This window comes from Muscardinus avellanarius, assembly GCF_963383645.1.
Source record: "Muscardinus avellanarius genome assembly, chromosome: 7".
Taxonomy (NCBI): domain Eukaryota; kingdom Metazoa; phylum Chordata; class Mammalia; order Rodentia; family Gliridae; genus Muscardinus; species Muscardinus avellanarius.
The window spans coordinates 61,999,013-62,024,236 of record NC_137793.1 but is presented as its reverse complement, the minus strand read 5'-3'; the positions used below and the strand labels follow the sequence as shown (position 1 = coordinate 62,024,236).

The window sequence follows — 25,224 nt, the reverse complement described above, 5'->3', positions numbered from 1 at the left end:
TTAACTTGGAGAAGGAGAGGCATAAGAGGGTGTGGAATAAGAGGACATGGGTCCCATTCTATGTGTTAACCAACTGACTAAAAGAATCTGGGTTTTTCTAACTGAAAATATGGTAAGAAGGACACTGGGCGTGATGGCGCACACTTGTAATCCCCGCACTTGGGAGGTGGAGACAGGAGGATTGCGTAGGTTCGAAGCCAGCTGCGCTGGCTTAAGAGACCCTGTTTCTAAATAAAAAAGTATAAAATAGGTCTGGGAGTGTAGCCCTGAGGTAGAAGGGCTTCCAGGAACCCCAGTACCACCAATATATATATATATATATATATATATATATATATATATATATATATATATATATATATGGAATTGGATCTAGGCTAGGTATTTGGAAAGTTCAGATAAACTTGCAAATGAGTTGACAGAAACACAGTGTATAATTTTAGCAAAATTGTGGAGAGTGTGCAAGATCTTCAAATGCTAAACATAAGCTTAAGTTGTAAGAGGAAGAAAGGGGTCGACAGGTAGTTTTGCAACCTGTTTTCTTAATGTTGAATATCCAGTATTATATCCTGAAAGGATGGAGTTCATGAACATATATGCATTTAAGGCTGATCGCCAGTGTCTTCTGTGGGTTAGGAGAGACAAGCAAAGCCAAACGCTAATTTCTTCAAGTAAAAATATTTCCCGTGGTAAAAGTATATATATGCACTAGAGAAAATGAGAACATAAAAATATAAAAAGTTACCTGATATAAAATTATTCGCATACTTCTTTTTTAAATACTTATTTTAAGGTTTTTATTTACCAAACTAGAATGACACTTTTCATAGTATTATGGCTTATTATGAGTAACTTGTATATTTAACTATTATCTTTTAATCAATTATCTTTGTTACATATGTTTCCTCTAAAATAATACTGTTTTCCAAACTCAATGCATAGGTAAACGAGGATGTCTACTTAAAGAGGCAACCGATGAGTACTAAAAAGTTAAACAAAATAGTTAAACAAAAAAAGTTAAACAAAATATGAGCACTGTACCTAATCAGGGAACGTACTGTTTAGTGAAATGTTCTAGTTTTATCCACACATAAACACACATAAGTGCAGTACACATATACACACAGATATGTAAAATGTTTTCTTTGGATGTGTCAGATGTGGGTGGTATTAAAAAATGAAGTCCACAGCTGTGAATTCTGATTTTTAGTATCTGTGCAGCCTTCCATCAGCAGAAATGCCCCTGTGTGTTTCAGATCTTCACACTCAAAAGCTGTGTGAAGACAGAACCTGCAGCGTGTGTTCTACGTCTGGCATGACCCGATGCAGTGAGGCTGGTGCGTGTGTGGGGACCTCCGGGGTCTTCTGAGATCAGATCATAAGCAGATGCGCTGGGGCTCCTGTGTGTGCTGCTACACTGGGGTCTGCTGAGGACTGGATGCACTATTGCTTTAAAGTGGGAGCTTTCTGACCCTGTTAGCACAGAATGTCAAAATTCTGTCCCAAAGTGACAGCAGTCCATTTTCCCAGGAGCAGCAGGTGGGATCACCTGTTTTCTTTTCCCCTTTCTAATGATATTTATTATAAGAAAACTGACTTATTTGCTGGAGCAAGTTATTTTATTGCTTTCTGAATTAAATGTGTCTATTACGTGATGAGCTGTGCGAGCGCTCTCATCTGTTTACTGGCTCAGTGACGAGCTCTGTGAGTGTTCTCTCATCTATTTATTGGCTATCTGCATTTCCTACTGTTAAAACCGCCTAAGTCCTCTGTTCAGCTTGCTCTTGGCATGCTGCTTTTATTATCTATTTGCAAAAAAAAAAAAACAAAAAAAAAACTCCTCGTGGACACTGCATTAGATCTTTGTCATGGACATAACGCATTCACATTTTAAGAAAGGGTTTACCAGATTTGAGGACAGGAGCTTGCTTTAAACAAAGGCTCGTGGGCTAAGTAGGCCATGTGGAAGTCTTTCATGGGATCTCTGTGGATGAGACAGAGAAAGACGCAGTTCATAACTGAACACATGACTATTTGAAGGCGCGCTAAGTATTAGGGCGGTGGAGTTCTGTCTTTTTCCCAGGTCCCAGGATTTGGTGGCATTTCAATAGTAAGTTGAACGACTAAACGGGGAGGATTCTGATAAAATGCATGCATACGGCCAGTTTCATAATCTTGGTTAAAAGACTGGGTAGTGAGAGAGATTCCAAACGTTTATGTAAATCTATAAAGATAAACTGTGAAACAGTCACAAGTTAAAATTGAGTGGAAAGAAGGGTAAAGAGCCAAGTTTATCCTAAAATGAATAAATAAGCAAACAAACATCCTTAGAAAATAATACAGTCATGGAGATGTAATTGCAGTACATAAGAAAAAAAACACTTCAGTGCATGAGAAAAGATTTAGTTTATGCCTTAAATGACTATACATTTTGCTATAGTTTCAGGCTGGGATAGGGAAGCTAGTCCATTTCCAGGTCAGATTTAAAAGGCATAGGACATAAAACCAGAAAGACGACAGTCCCACCTCATCCAGGTCGGGACACAGCTACAGAATTGTGTTCAGTTCTGATGACTACGGCTGAACTGGGGCACATGTAAAGCTGTTAAGATGGGCGAAAGAATAGGAAGTTATTAAATGAGAAGATGTGAGAGACCTACTTTCTCAATGTGAGACTCTGAGATATAATTTGATAGACATCAAGTCTTTTTATTCAGTTTAGTTTTCATAGAAATAGCTTTTTCTTTTCGTACTCAAAATTTAGCTTATGTATATTTGAATAAATTATGTAAATGTATAGTCAATTATTAACAGCTATGGGAACAAACACAAGTTTTGTGGGTATGGGTGCTGGGGACCGAGCTTGGGCCTCACACGCGCTAGGTAAACACAACTGCCTGGCAGAACTGTGTAGCCCGACTGAAGAGTTCAGAGCAGGGTGGCCACCAGGAGCAAGCCCGGCCTCTCAGCTCTGACACTGAGCGCACCCTTGACACCATGGGGGCAGTGGAGAGCGCTGGTTGGTGTAGGGCGGTGGCTTTCAAAGCGATATCGCTGAGAATGACTCTACTAGACCTCCGGGTTGCCGGGTCCAGCAGTCTGTTATGAGAAGACTTCCAGGTGATTCTGGAATCACTTTGGCCGGTAAGAACAAGTCAGGGTAAAGTGCTTCTATCTAGGTCACCCCAAACCAGATTTTCCTGAGATGCTTATAACCAATGCAGCAGACAGAGACGAAGAAACAGAGACAGACAGAGAAATGATTCTAATCAGTTAATTCTGTTTATTTAGGATGAGGTCATAGAATGTGCATTTTCCAAGCCCCTTGTGATGTTGAGATAAGGATAGTTGGAACACATATTGAAAAATTAGAGATTTTAGCCGGGGTGTGCTAGCTCATGCTTGTAATCCCAGTACTTGGGAGGTTGAGACAACTTAGTGAGGCCCTCAGCTACTTAGTGAGGCCCTGCTTTATTTTATTTTATTTATGTGATACTGGAGGAGAAACCCAGGGGCCTTCTACCTCAGGGCTACACTCCCAGACCTATTTTATATTTTATGTGGAAACAGGGTCTCACTAAGTTGTTGAAAGCCTCACTAAGTAGCAGAAGCTGGATTCGAACCTGTGCGATCCTCCTGTCTCAGCCTCCCATGTGCAGGGATTACAAGCATGTGCCACCGCACCCAACTGGTGAGGCCCTGTTTTAAAGCAAAAAATAAAATAGAAGTAGAATCTCTGAGAATTCAATCCCCAGTGCCAGTCCCCAAAAAAATGAAAAGAAGGAGAAACAAAGCTAGAAAGTTTAACTGAGATTCAGAAGAAACCCTGAGAGGAGTTGCCGTGATATGCACCACCAGTTATCATCTTGACAAGTGGTTTGCATGATTCTGCACGGCTCCAGGAAGCAGAACCAGGATCCGTACTGGAGTTCTGGAAAGGATTCCTAGAAGGTGGGAAGGACTGCCTCTGCAGTCTTAGGGTGCCGCTGGACTGAGCAGGCAGCAGGTTCTGGATGTCTGGTGGTGCGGAGCCTGCAAAGAGATTGACAGGGGCGTCTGGGCTGGCCCCAGGGGAAGGGAGGCTGCCAGCTCCTGCTCAGCTGCGAGCCCTACACTTTCTTCTGTGACTGTCTCCTGAAGGTGCTTCAAAAAAACAAAGACTTCCGCGTGTGGTGGCGCACGCTTATAATCCCTGCGCTTGGGAGGCGGCAGAGACAGGAGGATCACGCAGGTTCGGAGCCAGCCGCGCTGGCTTAAGAGACCCTGTTTCCAAATAAAAAATATATATAAAATAGGTCTGGGAGTGTAGCCCAGAGGTAGAAGGGCTTCCAGGAACCCCAGTACCACCAAAAAAAAAAAAAGACTCCCCAATCATCTTTTCTTTCTAGTATTAGTGGCATGTTCTTGCTAGATATGTGTTTGAATATAGAGATACATATTTGGTACTGGGGAATTAATCCAGGGACATTCTACCTGTGAGTTGTACACCCCAACCCTTTTATTTTTTTATTTTGAAACAGGGTTTAAGTTTCTGAGGGTCTTGCTAAGTTGTTGAGGCTGGCCTCCAATCTGTGATCCCTCTCTCTCTCAGCCTTCCAAGCACTGGGATTGCAGATGTGTGCCCCTCTACCTGGCATAATATGTCTTTTTTTAAGTGATGGCTTTTGCTAATGGGTGGTTGTTGCTCCTGTTTGTGGTAACTGATTCGTATCTACTAGGTAATATTGTTTTTATTGCTACTAAAAAAAAAAAGCACTCTTTTATACTAAGTATGATCTGCATGACTCAAAGAAGAAAAATCTGTCATGGCAGTTACCAAGCTTTGAAAATGCATCTGGGCTGCTGCATTATTTCTGGGGAGAAAAGTCCAGCTGCTGTTTGTTTTCCTTCTTCAGGTCATGCAGCTCTTGCTCTGGAATTAAAGTTTTGTTTTATCCCAGCACTTGGGAGGCTGAGACAGGAGGATCGCACAGGTTCGAAGCCAGCCTCAGCTACTTAGTGAGGCTCTCAGCAACTTAGTGAGACCCTGTTTTCAAATAAATTATAAAATAGGGCTGGGGTGTAGTCAGGAGGTAGGAAAGCCCCTGGGTTCCACTCCCCAGTTCCACAAAAAAAGTTTTATTTTTTGTTTTTACCTCTTTCATATTAATCTCTGCTGGTCAAAATTACAGGTAGAATTAATGTATTGAGAGTTGTTGGGTGTACTTTTGCATTACTCTGAGATCCTGGCATTTTAATGCAGCAGTGACGGTGGCCGTCAGGACGCAGTGCAGAGGAGTGGGTTCTGCCCCTGCTAAACTATCTAGACTCTGCCAAAGGCTTATGAAGATGCAGCATCCTCGAGAAGAAAGGATGCAATCTGGAGAGAGATTTCTTTTGTCTGGCTGTTGCAAATTGCCTGTTTTACTGCTATCACCCAGAAATAGTGGCTGGGGGAGGGGGCGTGGTTAACATACATCCCTTTGATTTTATCTGAAAATGCTTGAACTTGGATTATTATTCAAATATGCTCTAAATATCATAGTAATGCACAAAATTGCTGAGTAGGCATTTAGCTATGGGCATAACCTTCTGCACCTATGAACTTGGCATTCCAACTTAGCAGATAATCAACTCTCTGTGTTAGTCTATGTTACCACATGGAGTCCAATAGCACTGAATAGAATTAAACAGTGTCATCTCATATGGCCGGGAAACCTATGAATGGAATACAAGTAGATAAGAAGTGGGCTTATTATGATGTCAAATTTAACATGCACTCAAAGTAGAGTCAGGTGTTCATTATTTCTAATGGTGCAGCTCCAGGTTGTGACCAGGCCTCTGTCTCTGGTGTTCTCACCTATTCTAAAGCCACATGTGGCCGGGCGTGGTGGCGCACGCTTGTAATCCCCGCGCTTGGGAGGCAGAGACAGGAGGATCGCGCAGGTTCGAAGCCAGCCGCGTGCGCTGGCTTAGGAGACCCTGTTTCCAAATAAAAGTGTAAAAATAGGTCTGGGAGTGTAGCCCGGAGATAGAAGGGCTTCCAGGAACCCCAGTACCACCAAAAAAATAAAAAATAAAAATAAAAAAAAATAAAGCCACATGTGGCATCACCGGTGCTCACCAGCTTTAAGCATTTTTTTTTTTTTTTTTTTTTTTTTTTTAGTAAGAAAAGCCAATTTTACACTGAGGACATGTGAATGTGATCTGTCCCTTCCTTCCTTCCTTCCTTCCTTCCTTCCTTCCTTCCTTCCTTTCTTTCTTTCTTTTTTTTTTTTTGGAGTTCTGGGGGTGGAACCCAGGGGCATTCTATCTCTGAGACACACCATCAGCCCTATGTTTAATTTTTTTATTTTGAAACAGGGTCTCACTGAGTTGTGAAGGGCCTCACTAAATGGCTGAGGCTGTCCACGACTACCATCCTCTGGTCTCAGCCTATGGAATGCTGGGATTACAAGCGTGTGCCACCATGCCGGCTGAACTCTTAGGATTCTTAAGTGAGATAGTTGGAGGTTTATTTTCCTGTAGTCTTCCAGTAAACTTGGCTTAATTTTTGTTTCTAGGAAATGTTCTGGTAACCCAAGTCTTCTTCCTTTGTTGCTTCTATTTACCACCTGATTGTTGTCCTTATTATCTAATTGTGTGTGTGTGTGTGTGTGTTGTGTTTTTGTTTGTGGTACTGGGTATTGAACCTAGGGACATTCTATCTCCAACCTACACCCCAAGCTCTTTTATTTTTTATTTTTTAATTTTTAAGTTGCTGAGGATCTTGCTAAATTGCCAAGGATGGCCTTGAACCTCCGCTTTCAGCCTCCCAAGTACTGAGATAACAGTCATGTGCTACCACCCCTGGCTTAATGTATGTTTTTCTACATCAGCTGCTAATCCTACAAACTGGTCTTCCTGTCTCTAGGATCTCTAGCTTTTCCACCTTCATCTGCTGCAGGAACAAAGATGGCCCAGGTACCTTCGTCTACGCTCTGCTCTTCTAACTAGAAACCTCCAGAGAACTCCTTACACAAACCTGTCAGTCCTCCACTCCTTTTCTAGAGCCTGCCCACCCTTTCTTCTTTCTTTCTTCCCCCCCTCCCTCCCTCTTCTCCTCTTTCCTTTCCTCCTCTTCCTTCTTCTTCCTTCTTTTTCTTCTTCTTCCTCCTCCTACCCTCCCCCCCTCCTCCTCCTCTCTTGCAGGGTCAGTTCCTGTGCTAGTGGTGGGCCGTACTTGCCTAATTCTTGCTTCTTTAGGAAAAACCATCCTAAGTTCTACTCAGGAAGCTAGTAGGAGGCAGTCCTGCTCGTTAGACAGTTAACTTTCATTATCTGAGGGATCCAACTTAGGTGCACCAACTAATAGCACCGCTAAAGCAGTCATTTCGGCTCTCATCTGTCCTCTCGCAAAGTTAAGTTTCCTAGCAGAGGGGGGATGTAATATCTGAGTGGTGTGCCTCACCCACGTGCACAGTCACTGGTTCTTGCCTGAACACATGGTTCATGAGCTCCAAGGGACACAGAGGCCTCCAGGAGGGTCTTCAGCTGAGGCCGCACAGCCCCGAGCATCAGCCTGGGCTTGGCACTCATAAGGACTGCGCTTTGGGGAACACTACTGAAACTTCTGCCTCTGGATTGTGTGGCAGCATAGGGGCATGCCCACCAGGACCCTCTATCTGGCCGCCACCCCAGCACTGCTTAGGAGCCCCAGGGGTGCACCAGGCACTCTGTGCCCCAAGCCACTCTCTACTCCACAGCATACAGAACTGAGCCTCAGCTGAAAGACTAGAAAAGCCACCAAGGGAAAGAGAGATACACCATCCACACGGTTGAGGCTTGCGGTCTCACGCTTGTTCTATCTGTCGGTCCACACCCTGCCACAAAGACAAAGACCATCACAACCAGGTCCAATAACACAAGGTGGATAGCCCTATCTGTCGATACCAAATGAGAAGAGAGGAGAGAGGAGAAAGATGCTGGCCTCCATCCGAATCATGCTCTGTTTGCAGTAACATCTGTGGCATGGTGCTCAATGACTCATTTAGAAACCCTTTCCACCTAAGGTGCTACAGGATTGTCTGATACATTTTGTCTGTATCACTAGACCTGTGACCCCAGACATCATACTCAATAGCACTAAACTGAAAAAGAATATGCACAAAATCTTCCTTCAGATAAACTCACGGACAAAGGCGTGGGATGGAAACCTTCCCTGTCCAGTTCCCATCTGCTCGTGTCCTAGGTGGAGGTTCATGCGAAGCGGACAATCTGAGGGGTGTATACGTAAATCAGGGCTCTGACTGTATAGGTCACACCATGATGTAACTTCATTAGGGTCAATTTTTTAAAAATGGACTTATCTGAGCCAGGCATGATGGCACTTTCATGTAGTCCAGTACTTGGGAGGCTTAGACAAGAGAATCACAGGCTCAAGGCCATCCTCAGTAACTTAGAAAGACCACCAGCAACTTAATGAGATGCTGTTTCTCAACAAATAATTTAAGAAAGGGCTGGGGGTGTCGCTTCGAGGTAGAACACCCCTTGGTTCAATCCCTAGTACCACACACACATCTTTCTAAACACTCTAAGGTTGGTCTCTGCTTCATCATGGTAGAAGTCAATATCATGAGAAATAAAAGTAAGGCTAAGTGGGCTGTCTTTCTGTTTTATTGTGGCTGGGAATCAAACCCAGGGCTCCGTGCATGATAAGCAAGAGCCCTGCCGCTGACCTGTAGTCCCAGCACACAGGAGGAACAAATAACCTGTCATACAATAAAAACTTAAGGTATGCACATAAATGAATGATTGAGGAACTGGTATAATGGTATATGAAGCAATGATGTAAGCCGAGAGCAGTGGCACACCCCTGAAATCCCAGGGCTTTGGGAGGTTGAAACAGGAGAATCCCAAGTTCATAGCCAGCTTCAGCAACATTGTGAGACCTTCAGCAACTTAGTGAGGCCCTGTTTCAAAATAAAAAATAAAAATGCCTGTTGGTATACCTTGGAGATAGAACACAAGTGGTTTTGGAAATCATAAATATCAAGTCTGAGTCCCACCATCCAAAATGGTGTACTTTTCTGTTTGATGTGTGCTTTTGTGTTAGGGAAAAAGGAAAGGAAAGGTGAGGGGAGGTAGGGAGAGAGAGAGAGAGAGAGAGAGAGAGAGAGAGAGAGAGAGAGCGAGCGCGCTAGCTCTATCCCTAGAAATTTGCATTACATTTAACTAATCAATTGAATTTTTATAGCTATAAGAAGAAAATCAATATTTACCTTGAAGATGTTTGCCATACTTTGATCAATAATAGCAATGAATAAATAAATAAGGGAAAACATAAATGTCCATCAGTAGAACATTAGAAAAATCTATTGCATGTAGAAAGACATGGATTTTCTGGAAAATATGTACAATACATTTTCAATGAATAAAGGATGTCCTCAACACATATGCACATATAATCCAGTTTCTGAACATTCATTTATATACATATTTGTACAAAGTGCTAGCTGGAGCCACGTTTGGGAAGTGAGATTACAGATGGGCAAATCAAGGCTCAGCAGTTTAAATGATTTCTAAACATTCACAGGAAAAGAAGGTGTGGGACTAGACTTCAAATCCAAATAAAAATATATCTAGCTCCCAGGCCAGGGCTTATTTTATCTCAGTAGGACTCCGTTGTGTGTGTATCCCATAATTTTTAACTCATTCATCCACTGATGAACATCTACATTGCTTTCATAATTTAGCTATTGTGAATTGCGCTGCTGTAAACATGGGTGTGCACATATTACTATAATATTCTGATTTCATAATATTACTATAATTTTTGAGTCCCTTTGAAAAGATATCCAGCAGTGGTATCACCCCTCATAAAATCTGGAGCGCATGCTTGGGAGGCAGAGACAGGAGGATCGCACAGGTTCAAAGCCAGCCTTGCTGGCTTAAGAGACCCCGTTTCTAAATTAAAATATAAAAATAGGTTTGGGAGTGTAGCCCGGAGGTAGAAGGGTTTCCAGGAACCCCAGTACCACCAAAAAAAAAAAAAAAAAAAAAAAAAAAAATCTGGAGCTGGGCTTGGTGGTACAGGCCTGTAATCCCAGTACCTGGGAGACTAAGACAGAAGGATCACAGGTTAGAGGCCAGCCTCCATAACTTGGCAAGACCCTCAGAAACTTAACAAGACCCTGTTTCAATAGAAAAGGAAAAAAATAGGGCTGGGGGTGGGGGAAGGGAGAGCACCCATGTTCAGTCTCCAGGACCACACACACACACATACACACACAATCTGTGTAAGGCTAGGAGATATATATATATATATATATATATATATATATATATATATATATATATATATAATTTTTATTTACTAATGATTGCACAATAGACTTAAATAATTTAATCTGCTTTAACCAAAAAGGAACATTCTAAGAGAATATTCTAAACTTGGTATTCTTTCAATACTGCCAACAAGTTATGGGATTTTTATCTGTTTCTATCAATATTTAGACTGCTGAGTTATTAAGTACAGATGGGATCCCCGGAGATCGACTCATTTCAGGTGGACGGAGCACTCCTGTCGGTTCTGGGTCCCTGCCACTTCCCCAGTTCACTGCGGTCCGTGGCACACAGCGCAGAGCTCGGACCACTGCAGCCTGGGCGTGCCAATGTGCAGGAGGCACATTAACATTCCCTGCTATTTATTTCTACTTTTGTAGCCAAAGCCTCACTAATTTAATTTCCTCTTCGCACAAACTAAAGAGAGGTGAGTCGTCCAATTGGCACTTGCCGTGGTAGTTTTGACAGAGGGTGTGGCATGATAGGAAGAGGAAGAGAATCTAGAGAGTTGTGGGTGTTAAGTATGAAAAGTCTGTTTCCGGTCCTAGTGGTAGCAACCGGCCAACTGGGCGGCGTCTCTTGATTCTCCAAGTTGTCCCTGAGAGCTCTAGGGACTGTCCTAGGAAACAGAGCAGGACGAACCCCAGGAACGTGGAGAACCCTCGGCCCGAGCTGCCTGTCACCATTCTCCTGCCATGTGCTGTATGGTTCCCTAGCATGGTGACACTGAAGGTGTTGGGGAAAGTTGGTTACAAAAGCATTTTTCCCCCTAGGGTGAAACAAAACCCTATTTTTCTTATTAGATTATAAAAATGAAACCATTTTAACATGTTGCCCAAATGCTATGCTGAAACTTGTGAACGAACTTCCTAAAACGGGCAAGACCTGGAATGATCTCCACCACAGAGAAGGAAGCCTCGGGGTACGGGGCATTTGTCTCCATCATCTGGAAGAATATGGAGGCCCAGGAAGGGGACCCATGGAAATGAGAGACTGGAGGAAGAAAATAAATGTGGGACAAGTGCTACCTTCTTCTCTACATGATTCTGGGCAAGTTATACACCTCCCCTGACCTTTCCATTTTCTCACCTACAAAATATGTAAAACAATGCCTATAATGATAGCTCCCTTGCAGGTGGCCAGCATATGGGCTAAGTTTAGCTTTTTAGCTTTTCTTGTTTTGTTTTATTTTTGTACTATGGATTGAACTTGGGGCCGTTCTATCTCCAAGCTACATTTCCAGCCCTTTTAATTTTTTAAGTTTGAAACAAGGTTGTGCTGAGGTGTTGAGACTGGCCTTGAACCTGTGACCCTCTTGTCTCAGCCTCCCTAGTACTGGGATTACCATGTGGGCGTACACTGGTTTAAATCAGCTGATGTATGTAAGTCCTGGATCTGAGCCTGGTCCCTGGCAAGTGCCTGGAAGCATGAGCTGTCTTCTCACTTTCCCCACTTCCTCTGAGCGTGTGCACATGGCTCACCTACAGTGGCCCTACTTCACTCCTCGTGGCTTCCCTGTGTTTATCAGGGTGACCTGCACACGGATTCCATTAAAATGTTTATGCAAACTCCATCCTGTCCCTGTGATGCCTGTCTGATTATAATAAAATCACACGTTCTTCATTGTGTGTTGAAATGATTCTTTCACCCCCATAGAGGTCTCCTATAGAGGAGAATCACTATGTGAATCCTCAGGAACTCTTATGCTGCTGACCCTAAATATCCCGGTAATGTGGAGGAATGACCGAAAAGGTAAACTCAGAGAACTTTTCTAATTTCCTTATTCTATGTCTTCAGAGTAACACCAGAAGAAAATACTGGATGAAAGATGTCACACAATGTTTTAATGTTCCTGGATGGAAAAGGAGTAGTGTTTTCTGAAGCTTGTCTGAAAGTTATCTCTATGATGGGTGTGTGTGTATGTGTGAGTGAGTGTGTGTGTGTGTGTGTGTGTGTGAGAGAGAGAGAGAGAGAGAGAGAGAAAGAGAGAGAGAGAGAGAGAGAGAGAGAGAGAGAGAGAGAGAGAGAGAAGTCCTGTTAATCCAGTTAAATATCACTTCCTCTGGGGATTCTCACATTATGCAGGAGCCCCCCACAACATCAAACAGAAACATTTTAACTTTTCCTTGTCTATTGTAACACCTTGTTTATGCCACAGATATCTACTCAATCAAGGCCTCCAACACTCCTGTGTTTCCAAGATGGCGCATGGTATTTGGAAAACAGTAGGCAGGCACACATACGAATTGTGGCCAAAGGCATGCTTGATCTGGCTTCCCCTTGTATCTATAGGCACTTTCTTAAGGTTTGCAGTGTGTGACAGTGTGGTGCTATTTGAAGAGCAGGGAAGTGGGTCAGATTTGGGTTGGAGTTGGAGAAAACACAGCTTATTTACTTCTCCCTTTCTATGGTCCCCAAGATATCCTGTTAATTTTAATTTACATAGCAGAAACTTCCACTCCAGTCTCGAGAACATTATTCTATCAGCCTCACATAAAAAGGATTAATTTGAAACAGTTCCTAAACAATACACAGAGTACCTTATAATTATCTATAGTGACTTTTTTTCAGCAAAATCTTAGAATTTTTAAAATATTTTCTTTATCTCTCCATGGTGATTTATGGGCCATATTTAATAAAGGGGCAGAGATTCCAGTAGAGCTGGCCAAAATTTTGCCAAGTTTCTAGTGTGATCAATTGCTGGAATCTCACATTCCCCAGCCCTTTGATTCATGTAGTCACATTGAATGTTCAAAGTCTACATTGCTGTTTAAAGTCTTTCAGGTACTCTGTGTACAATCGCAGTGCTAATTCAAAAATAGAATGGATTAACATTCCCCAACGCAAAGAGCCTTGAAGGAAACTGAAACCAAATCCATGTCTTTGTTGAATCCAGTTTGCTTATTTTTCAATGCACATGAAATTCACTGAACTGACCATCACAGCAAAAGCCACAACACACACACACACACACACACACACACACAGCATGGAGCTAACCAGACAACTCAACAGACAGTGCAGACAAACTTGAGTATAAACCAAGAGTTTCTACCTCTTTTCATAACAGGTTAGTGCTGGCCCTCAGTGTTGGTGTACAGTTTTTATGGCATGGGAAAATAGGGATGTTTCTGCCCTATAAAAATAAATGTGTTGAAGGCTTTAGTTTGAGCTTACACAATGTCAGAAAGTTCCAAAGGCACTGGCACATTACAAAAATAAATAGATGAAAAGAATCCCACAAACAAATATATATCACCAAAACACAGGGTGAGATATTAAGCAAAGGCTGATAGGAAAACCACTGCTTCCTGGGGGCGGGGGCTTATGCAAAAGTTTCCAACACCTTCCTGGAAAATAAAGACTACGAGAGGCATGCTAGTGAGCCTTTGGTGGGTGTTATCTTGTCACCAGCCACCACTCATAGCAACTCACTGGCTTTAGACTTCTTAGGTAGGTTTCTCCCTGTGGAGGTAGGAGACACAAAGCTCTGGTTGTTCTTAATTATTTAAGCCTAAGGAAGGGCTGAGGGGAAGAGCACAGACACGCATGCATTATCTCTAATCAGGAAAAGGGCTCGTGGACTAAACACATAGAGAATAATGGCTGTGCCTTCATTTTATACATCATACTATACACTTCTACCCGAAGCTCAGTTTCACACTGCATTCATGTGTGAACTTTTAATCTGCTCTCTAAAGGGCTGGGTCAGAAGACGCATAGGAAGCGTGGTGTTCTGGATTTGAATCAAGGCGATGCTTTTACTTTTACATCAAAGAATACAAGGTGGGCACTGGGGCTGGAGACAGGGAAATGGGGAAAATTTCATTGGACTTAGTGATCTGTAACTCCTCAAAAAAATAGGACTTACCACATTCTGTGCAAATTTCTCAAAAGATGTTCTGCGATCCATTGAGTTTCCAGACTTAATTGTGTGGGGTGGGGTAGGGTGAAGGGAAATAAGGGAACAACAAAAAAAAAAAAAGCAAGAAAAACAGAGCAGAGAAAGACAGGATGATGACATGACATGCACTTGGTCCATGAGTCACAGGCCCATGAGGGAGAAGAGCACCACACAGGCCTCTCCCACGGGGTCTGGGCTCTGGTCTCATTAATACTTTTATTTTAACATGAAAAGCTCTCGTGCAAAAAAAATAGTGTGATTCCCAAGCGAAATCAAATTAAACAGACCCGTGAAGCTTCTATGGGGATGCTGGCCAAGCCTAAGCATTTGAGAGCAAGCAGCCTGTCTTCAGCATCAGGCTTAAGTTTCCGTTGGTAACTTCATTAATTTGGCAGAGTGCTGCTATAGCATGGCCTCTCCACTTGGGGGTAAATTTCATTTGATGCGATCCAGTGCGAAAGCCTCTAGCTGTGGCTATTGAGCCCTTGAAACTTGGCTGGAATTTTAGTAATTTTAATTAATTAAAGTTTAAATTTAAACAGCCCCATGTGGCTAGTGGCTGCTGCATTGAACAGTGCAACCACATATTATCTATTTCCAGCTGCAAAGGCAATGGAACTGTGTGTGTGTGTGTGTGTGTGTGTGTGTGTGTGTGTGTGTGGCTGATATGGAAGCCAGGGGCATTGTACCTCCGAGCTACACCCCCAGCCCTATTATTTAGTATTTTTAGTTTTTTGGAAGCCGGGTCTCACTGAGTTGCGAAGGGCCTTGCTAAGTAGCTGAGGCTCTCTGCGAACCTGGATCCACCGGTCTCCGCCTCCCAAATGCTGGGATTACAAGTGTGCGCCACCACACCCAGCCTAAGGCAATGGAATTTTAAAAATCACATTAGACTAAATGTATGACTTACACAAAACCATGATATTATTTCAGAATTTTAAGAAGTTATAGATTATATTAACATTAAAAAGAATGGATGGTATTGGTATTTCTGTCTAGGTTTTTCCATACTTTGTTGTCCTGATTATGTAAGAATGTATGGAGAGTGAGACTTGTAAAAATTAATTGAATAATGAGATGTATTACAATTCTCCCAAAATGTGCTTGGCTACCATTTTTGGTATATAAAATTCATCATAGGGACACAAATTTGGGATAATTGCCAAATGAAAATATTCAGATGCAAGCAACTACATTTTCGCTATCTTTAGTTATGAACATGCGTTCTGACTTTTCACATAAATAAAAATCTCTCCAAGTTTTTAACCTTGTTCCTTTCTTTTCTTTATTATATTTGGTCTCCTTAAACTAGGCATACAGATTAACATGAGACAGAAAAAAAGCTTCTTAGAAACTTTGTAAAGCATGAATATCTGCAGAAGTGAGCAAATAACAAAAAATAATACAATAAGCAACCGACCAACAAAAACAAAAACAACTTAAACAGCCCTTAAAAATGAAAGGTTTGGGAGAGGTTCTTGGAGTACATTCACTTACCATTCTTTTTATACCCTGGGCCCAGCAGAGGTAATTACTCCAAATAATTATAACTGAGAACGAGCTCAAGAAAAGTCACAAAGAACCAATACCTTTTTCTTTGCCTGTAGAAGTTCCTGATAGGCACTGGATCTTATAAAACGTGGATATGAATCGCTTTTCATAAGTTTGTAAATGTGCTCCTAGAAAGAAATAATGGTTGAAATACTTCTTTATTATTTTATAAGAATCCTATGTGTGGTTAAGGAGCAAACCTAATGGTAGCTAAACCCAGCAATGCCAATGCTGGTAAGAACGCCCTGTGTTCAGAGCACATTTAGATCTCTGATCTCCTCTGTCATTCGTGGGTCAACGTTTAAATTTTTTGGGAGCTGCTGAGTTATTTTTGTCAAAATTGAATTTGGTCCATTTCAAATCAAGTTGTTGGTTTATATCAAACATTTGAGAATATAAATAAATCTTCTCTTTCAAAACCACTCCAGGCCAAAAGTAGATGACATGAAGTCAAGATTGAGCAATCCCCCAGACACCTCTGGGAGGGGGCAGTCAGCCCAGATGATTCATCTGTTTGGTACCAATTATATGGAAAACTGTCATCCACACCTAATTTGAATTAGAGCTTAAGTCCCAAAATAAATTTTGTGATATTTAATTGCTAAATCTTCAAATTCGTGTCTTTTTACTTTTTATTTTTAATTCATGAGGTGGCAGATTAGCGAGATGTCGGATCGTTCACTCCTAGCAAGCCTGCCTTGTTCTATTGGTTTTTCTTTCTGCAGTCCTGGGGGTGGAAGACAGGGCCCCGTGCATGCTAGGCAAGCACTCTACCACTGAGCTGTTCTAGTTTAATGTTCTAGGGCCCCTGTTCTAGTTTAATGACGAATGTTGGTAGACAAAGGCAAACAAAGAAAAGTTATATTCATCTGAATATAACTTCAGAGAAATATAACTTCAAAGAAAAGTTATATTCATCTGCTGTGGCTCCATGAATTTAAAATGCCCCTTGGTCTTTCTACTTGGTAAAATATTCATTAAATACAGAGTTTAAAACTATTTGAGAATATCTTGGATGCCCCAATCGCTTCGTGTTGGGAGAAAATATATATTTAAATATATATCTGCTAGTCTTAAACACACCAGTGATAACTTACTCAGAATCCTTTTAATATCATGCACAATTAACCTCGAGATATACTGAAGGTCAAGCTTCAAGAATGTGATAAATTTGGAAGTGCATCATAAATTATTTAGATGTAGAATGACATCTGTTTTGGAGTTAAACATTTGCGACTTAGATCCTATCTTGCTCAAGATATACTACAGATAAACAGTAAATTTGGATTAATTTATTCATTTTATCCCTAATTTTATAATCTATAACACTGTTGAGAGGATTAAGGAATGGTAGATATTTAACAAAGTTTGGGTGTGCAAGGTAAGTACTTGAATATACTTGAGTATATGCCAGGGGTGCTTGGACACGTTGTAGCCTTCATAATAATACTTGACATTTTATCTTGATTTTAAAGAAAGATAAATCAGGAAAAAAAAACAAGCAATGGGGCCAGAACTTTTATTTTGCTTTCTTTTCTGCATCTCTGTAAAATGTTATTATTTTCATGTAGGAGACCACAGTTGAGCGCTGGGGAAGGAGAGTCTGGTTAGCAGTCAAAACCTGTTTCCTTCCTTCCTCCCACTGCCCGCCCTCCCTCCCTCCTTCCCTCCCTCCCTCTCTCCTTCCCTTCCTCCCTCCTTCCTCCCCTCCCTCTCTCTTCTTTCTTTCTTTCTTTCTTTCTTTCTTTCTTTCTTTCTTTCTTTCTTCTCTCTCTCTCTCTCTCTCTCTCTCTCTCTCTCTCTCTCTCTCTCTTTCTTTCTTTCTTTCTTTCTTTCTGATTGAGCTCAGGGGCATTGTACCTCTGAGCTAGACCCCTATCTCTATTTCATTTTAAAACAGGGTCTTGCTAAGTTGCTTAAATGGTCTCTAACCTCTAAGTTTAAGAAATTAGAAAGTATGCATGTTCTGATTTAAAAGCCAACTTCAACAAACGTGGGGGTGCACACTTGTAATCCCAGCATTTGGGAGGCGGAGACTGGAGGATTGCGGTTTTCGGACAGCTTCAACTACTTAGCAAGGCCATTTGCACCTAAGTGAGACCCTGTTTCAAACATAAACAGACTAAAAAATAGGGCTGGGTGTGTAGCCCCTCGTTACAAGTTCATTTTTCTTCCTAAGCATAAATATTTTTCTGGACAAAGTCGAAATCTGAATTGTTTCTAAAAAGATATTAGGTTTAAGAAAATAACCCTGAAATATTGTCTTAGGAAGTTAAAATCAATTTCCTTTTTATTTTCTTTCCATAAATTAAAAATATTACCTTGAAAAATTAACAAATGTCTGAGTCTATTATTTTATTTTTCCAGCAGAAACAAAACTGGGTTGAGTTTAAAACTTTAAGCTGATTCGGTTCTGACAATTCACAGTAACGAATACTTTAGGAATCTCAGAATCTCAGTATTGAAGACACACAGTGGTGGGCACTCCATTAATATGTGTTCAACACTGGTTGCCCAATGGAGAAGAAAATAAAATAAAAGTTTTCAAATATTTCAAATATGCTATTTCAGGAAAGTCTCATGTAAATATATTTATATTTATAAAACATTACTAGGCTTTAAAGAAGATGTAAAATGTCTTTGTTCTTTTCTAGATCGGTGAGAATTATTTTACATGGTTACCTATGTGGAAAATATTAAAAATAGATGACAATGATAATGAAAATAAAACTCAAGCTTTAGAGCATCTCAGGGGCAGGTGAGTGACCCGGCACTGACTGCTGGCACCGACCTGGGCGTCTTCGAAAGTGTACCGTCCTGGCTCCTTCACATTCTGTGTGGTTTTGTCATAACTCTTAGAATCCAGGTTAATGGCGCTCGGGGCTCCGGGAGCCAGAAATTCTTGCCATATTTCCTGAACTCTTGAGGGCACTTCACGAATAGGCCTTTTCTTCAGGTCCTCCACAGCTAGCCAGAATCTGCAAAATGAGACACCAAGCATTTCCCTGGCATCAACTGGACGATTCCTACGGTAGTGAGACACCATGGGTTCACCTGCACACCTCGGCCCCCTTCCCCTCCTCCACTGCCTTGAAAGGTAAACCGCCCCCTGTAAATGGTTGCTATTAAAGTCAGATCTGCCAGAGTTCTGACCTATATAATACTAATGTTACTGAAGCAAAGTAGCATTGTCAAAGAACCATTTACTAGACAAGAATAGGAGCAGCCAGCCACGGGTTCCTGAGACCCCAGGACTTGGGGGGCTGAGACAGGAGGATTGCAGATCCGAGAACAGCCTCAGCAAGTAGGCAGACTTTGAGCAACCTAGAGAAACCCTGATTCAAAAATAAAAATAAAATACGAATGGGAGTGTAGCTCAGAGGTATGGATGCCCCTGGATTCAATCCCTAGTACCAAACATACAGAAAGAGAATGAGAGAGAAAAAGAGAGAGGAAGAAGGTGGAGGAGGAAAAAGGGAAAGAAAATAAATGAATAGGAGCTGGAAGAGGATTAAGGGTGTGGGCATGGAGCTTCTACTGGGGTGGGGATGGAGTGGTCCATTATATCATATTCTTCAGTCCTCTTCAGCAATGAGGGTTAGTATGGAGAGGTGTGTCTGTTCTACATGGTAAGAAAGTTAACTATAAATCTTTCCTGGAGCTAAGAGAGGCCTGAGCACAAAGTCAGAAATTGCCCTGGCTGAAAAAAATCAAGGCAATTAACTCATTTTAAATGCTTTCACTGAAAGAGATATGGATGGACACAGCAGCAAGCATTTGCATGCAACTTTTAAAAGGCTCAAGTTTGCAGAGACATCATAGCAACTCGGAAGCTGTGGACCAGTCCTTACCAACTTCCTTCTGAATGTTCACTTACAGCAAGAGTATATCATGGCTGGTAACATCAGACAGCAAAGTACAGTAAGAAGGCGAATGGGGTATCGTGGGTTTAATTGCTTAAAGTTTACTCTAGGTTATTTTTTGTAACATCTAGAAATAATGTTAAAAAAGATAGTGTGTATATTGTAATAATTTGTTAATAGAAGGTAAGCCACACACAATAAAGAAACTGAAAGGCCTATGTCATCTTAGACAGACAGACATGGTCATGGATGGAGAGCAAGGCCACAGAAATAGGAAAAACTCAGGCTGTGGAGTGCTAAGAGAAGTGGTACCTTATCTATTAAATTTTAATGTGGGCATTAAGAAAAGTAACAAATTGGTAATAAAGCACCAGGCAATTGCAGACGCCACACACTTGTAATCTCAATACTTGGGAGGCTGAGACAGGAGTATTACAAGTTCAAGGCCAGCAACTTAGAAGACTGTTTAAATTTTTTTTTAAATAATAAAAAGGGCTGGGGGTATTGCTCAAAGTTAGAATGTCCTTGGGTTCAATCCCAATTACTATAAGTGAATGAATGAATGAATGAATGAATGAATGAATAGGCAATAAGGATCTACTTATGAATCATCCATCCATCCATTCATCCAGTCCCCACAAATCAAGACAGCAGCTGCTATTATTTCCCCTGGTTCAAAGAAGAGGAGCCTGACCAGTGGAGATGAGGTGGCCTATTTCCGCATGCCTCTAGCGGGGGCGTGGCTGGAGCTTTGCCCTGGTAATCCCTGGGTGCCTAGCTCACAGCCTGCCCTCAGGTGCCTTGCTCACCCTCCCTGCCTCTCCAGTCCTGGTCATTGCTGTAATGACTCCAGAATGGAGAAGGCTCTGCTAATAGCCCCCTCTATTGACTGAACAGTACGAGAATCTAAGGAAGTGTTTTAATGCCTTTATTTCCTCATCAAAAGTGGGGTGCTGGCGTCTGTTTCAGTGGGGTCCACTGGATGAAGCGACATGAATTAACCACAGGTACTGAAGTGCGGTGCGTTTTCAGCCATGAAATGGTAAACTTAGTGCTATTACTACACTTATGTAGCACTTGCTTTCTGCTGGGCTCTTTGCTTGAAACAGGAATAAGTGAAACACACATCAGTGGAGGGCAAAGGGTGTATTTGAGGAATAAGTATTTAAGGCTAAACAGTGTCTCTTGACTTTTTTCCTGTCCTAGTATTTGAGGAAAGTGCCCAGAGTGGCCTCAAGAGCAGGTCCTCGGGTGGTGGCCGCTGCTTAGACAGGAGGCACTGAGCGATACTGCCGGTGTTCATGGCTGTCAACTGCGAGGCCGCTCTGTCTCCCCGCATGTGATGCAATACAGATCCACGGCAGGAGTACGGTGGGAAGCAGATTTGGGAGCAGTGGGCAGCAGCTCGGTACTGGTTTACAGAAGACCCAGAATGCCGTCCGCCTGCACTGTGATCCCGATCCAGCTGCCTCAGACACACGGACGTGGCAGCGATACGCCCAGTGCCGCATGGCGAGGATCAGAAACACCAAATAGACAGCCTGCTTATGGAAGCAGTGGATGGAAAACACATTCCTGCTGCGTCTGGTGCTCAAAATCCACCTGCAGTAATGCCTTTCTGTCATTTATCTTCTTTTTTTTTTTTCGGTACTGAGGATGGAACCCACAGGTGTTCTACCTCTGAGCTACACCCCCAGCCCCATTTTTTATTCTTTATTTTGAAAGAGAGTCTCACTGCGTTACAGAGGGCCTCAATAAATAGCTGAGGCTGTCCGTGAACCACAATCCTCCAGTCTCAGGCTCCCAAATGCTGGGATTACAAGCATGTGCCACCACTCCTGGCTCATTTATCTATCTTTATTTTTTTATTTTTTATTTTTTGGTGGTACTGGGGTTCCTGGAAGCCCTTCTACCTCTGGGCTACACTCCCAGACCTATTTTTACATTTTTATTTGGAAACAGGGTCTCCTAAGCCAGCGCGCGTGGCTGGCTTCGAACCTGCGCGATCCTCCTGTCTCTGCCTCCCAAGCGCGGGGATTACAAGCGTGCGCCACCACGCCCGGCTCATTTATCTATCTTAATAAGGAAACATGACAGACATTGGTGGATACTCATGAAATATATATTTATGTGTATGAACATACATGTAAAACATCTAACATTTCTTATATATAATTTCTTAGTGTGGAAACTAATTTGGCATAGAATTAAGAAATGCTAAGGCCTGATTGAACTGAGGAATAAACAGCGATTCAATCCATGCACACAGAGGAATATGCAAGTGCCATTCTTTTTGCCCCAGAGCTTCTTCCCTCTCCCCCGTTTGCTTGGTTATCTCCTTCTGACTACCAGCTCCCGGCCGGGAAGCAGCTTCTCCTGGTACACCTCCACGATGCCGAGTTCTAGGTTAGGCATCCCTCTGCACTTTTCCTAGCTAGATGCCATCATTTGTGTTGTTGTAGGGCAGTTAGATTACAAATGAGCAGGGCGGCTCAGAAGAAGGTTTGGGATGGATTAGAAAAGTTAGCTAGCTTCCCCATGCAGCTGTGGGAGGACCACAGCCACATTCTAAGCTCAAACACCAGGGGCAGGACTTGATGCAGGTGTGCCGACCCTTAAGTGGACTGGACAGCAGCGTCTGGCAATTACTGTGTGTCATCATTCTCATTGCTGGTGTAGACCTTTCCCTGCACTGGTTCCACCTAGGCTCAGGCGCACTCAGCTACAGCGAGAAAATGAGCAACGGCTACCCTGAGCGGGAGGAGGCTTCCAGATACAACTCCCACATGAAAGACTCTGGCTTCTGCATCTCTGGGATGGACTGTAATACCACACAACCTGGAGTGTTTCTCTTCCCTCTGACCCCTTCTTTTTATATGGTCTCCTTCCTTCAAAACTCTACTTGCTCTGCTAAATAAATCCTTTATTTTTCTTCTGTCCCATCTCCTGTCTGAAATCTTTCTTATGGAGAAGAAAAAGAACCAAGGAAAACCGCAGCTTGCTGACACTGCGTCGTGTTTTCTTGTCTGTGTCCACCGTGTGCTGGGATGCGAGTTAAAGCAGGAGCAGGATTTCTTTGGCCCCGTGCTGTTGATGAGGTTCACCTGGCTTCTCACCCCACGAGCCTCGTGATGTCACTGTCTTTTCAAAAACTTACAGGAGAGGAAAACTCACCCCACAGTCACTAATATGCCCAAGTAGCCCTTACCTTTGCTTTATTGTGTATGCATTCTTGCTTCAATCATTGACGACATGACTTCAGTATGGAAATGTGAACTAGCAGACCCACTGACACTCCTCAGCAACCGTGGATCTTGTGAAAGACCCTCTGGGAAGGGTCCCCCTGACCTTGAAAGAGGACAGGGAGCTGCTCCCCAACAGGGATGACAGTCAGCACAGAAAACTAAACTCCTAAAGTCCTGTCCTCGTTCTTCTGCTTCATCCAGAAACATTTGTCAGCACCCCTGCATTCCTAAAGGGGTCTGTGTCAGTAACTGTTAAATCTCCTGGAAATAGTAGGACAACACCCAGCACTGGACTCTGTAAGTCGTGGTGAAGTAAAAATGGAGCATCAGCTTTCAAAAGGAGACTGATGAGCAGACTCATAAAAAAAGTTTCATGTGGTAAAAAGTTATCATTCACTTTAATAATCACAAGTAGATCCATTAAAATCCACTCAAAAGTTTCATGTTTAAAAATGGCATTTCTAGGTGGCTTTTAAGTTAGAAAACATTAAAAATAAATGGGGATGATGTTTCCAGTAGATGAGCTGAGCACTGCCTGCGCTCACGAACAGTGCAGGGCAGCCCAGCTCTCAGCCGCAGTTGACTGCAAAGCCCAGGGCCACCCCTACAGCTGTGTCCAGGATACCTGAGAGGGAGTCAGGCTTCTTCTCTTCCTTGAGAAGCAAGAGTCAATGAAGGTCACGGCTGATAGACCAATGATAACTGGAGAAATATTATTGGCCAGCCAACACTCTTAAGTGTTGCCCTTCTTTAAGGAGTATGTATTAAAAGTTACTAAATTTATATAGTTAAAGCAAAAACAGAGACAATGTGAAAACAAGTTATTTCTATTTTCTCTCCTATGTGGAAGCTAGAGAGAAAATAGAAAACACAAGGGACTTCAGATAAATGAGGAAAGAGACCAGTAGAAGAGTGGAAGGAGACGGAGGGAGGGAGGGAGGAGAGCGAACAGGAGAGCTGAGGGAGGAAACAGCTCAAATACCGCTATGTCCATATATGAAGATGTCACTGCCAATCTACTAACATGGATGGGGAGGGAGGAGAGGGGAGCGGGGTGGGCTGCGGAGGGAAACACCAAGTGCTGTGTGCGTGTGTTTTTCTATAACTTTAAACCTCACTATGAGGTACAATTACACTGCACAAATGAAAGCATAAAATTAAGTTATTATGAGGAATTGGCAGTGTTGGACAGTCTTATCTTTCTTTTCCATTAGGTGGCAGAAATTCAACAGGATCCTAAATCATCAGGATCCTGGTGAAAGGCAAATTGACGTCATAAGTCCAAAACAGCTAGACATCCACAAGACGGGGTAAGCACCAGCAATGTACCTTACCTTAAGTTTTCTGAGCTGAATTCTGACTCGAGAAATTTAAGGAATTGTTCTCTCCCAACTGTGTCTTTCAATGCCTCATCCATGCCAAACCCCCATCGTTTTACCCTCTGTTGGCTTGGTTCTTTGCTAGAGAGAGAAAACAAAGACAAATATTTTCTTTTTTTTTAACCCTTTATTATGAATATTTTTTTTTTAAATTTTTTATTGGTGCACTGTATTCATACATCATAGTGGGATACAAACTTTTGTAGACATACATGCACACATCGCCCAGTCAGCCCCCACCCGATCCCCACCCCATTTTCTCCCCATCCCTCTCTCCCATGCTTGGCTTAGTGGTTGACATCTAGTATTATAGCAATTTATCCAAACTTAAAAATGATAATCTCACATAACAGTTTCATTTGTCTGATACCAAGCTTTTGATGACTTAAAGATAACATTTCAATATTTCTTTTTACTTTCTTTCTTACCAGAGAATATTTTTTTCTATTTTTTTAGGTGAAACTATCATATATTTATGTATTTTTTTCAGAAAAAAAATCTATCCTAATATGGAATATGGACTCTAGATACCCACAACGATCTTGAAAAAGAACAAAGCTAGAAGATATATATTTTCTGATTTCAAACCATGTAAAGCTACAATAATAGAAACAGTGTAGTACTATTCTAAAGGCAGATATATAAACCATTGGAATTAAATACAAGCCTAGAGCTAAACTCTTCCCTATATTGTCAAGTTATTTTTGACAAGGTTTCCACGAACATTTGGTGGTGGAAATAATAATCTTTTAACTAAATATTGTTGAAACATAATAATTACATGGAAAAGAATAAAATTGGACCCTTAACTAATCCCATATACAAATATTAACTCAAAATAGATAAAAGACCTAAATATAAATCTTAAGACTATAAACTTTTAGGAGAAAATCTAGGTCATAAAACCTCACAACATTGAAATTGGCAGTGATTTCTTGGATATGATTTCAATGGCACAGGCAACAGAAGAGTATACAAAC

At 42.0% G+C, this 25,224-nt stretch overlaps 1 protein-coding gene across 14 annotated transcripts in view; it reads right to left on the bottom strand.

The window, feature by feature from the left end:
- RGS7 (regulator of G protein signaling 7) overlaps window positions 1–25,224 on the bottom strand; it is a gene marked incomplete at both ends in the record, with an annotated part of 439,059 nt that overhangs the window by 6,210 nt on the left and 407,625 nt on the right. For 5 of the 14 annotated variants that reach the window (XM_080698950.1, XM_080698943.1, XM_080698953.1 and 2 more), the window contains 3 exons: window positions 15,796–15,885; window positions 18,549–18,735; window positions 24,200–24,325. In XM_080698950.1, the coding sequence (XP_080555076.1) occupies window positions 15,796–15,885; window positions 18,549–18,735; window positions 24,200–24,325 (403 nt within the window). Of the gene's footprint in view, window positions 1–1,930; window positions 1,985–13,363; window positions 13,439–14,173; window positions 14,228–15,795; window positions 15,886–18,548; window positions 18,736–24,199; window positions 24,326–25,224 lie in introns of those variants that run through there. The other 9 variants (XM_080698948.1, XM_080698942.1, XM_080698944.1 and 6 more) reach the window with 4 other exon arrangements.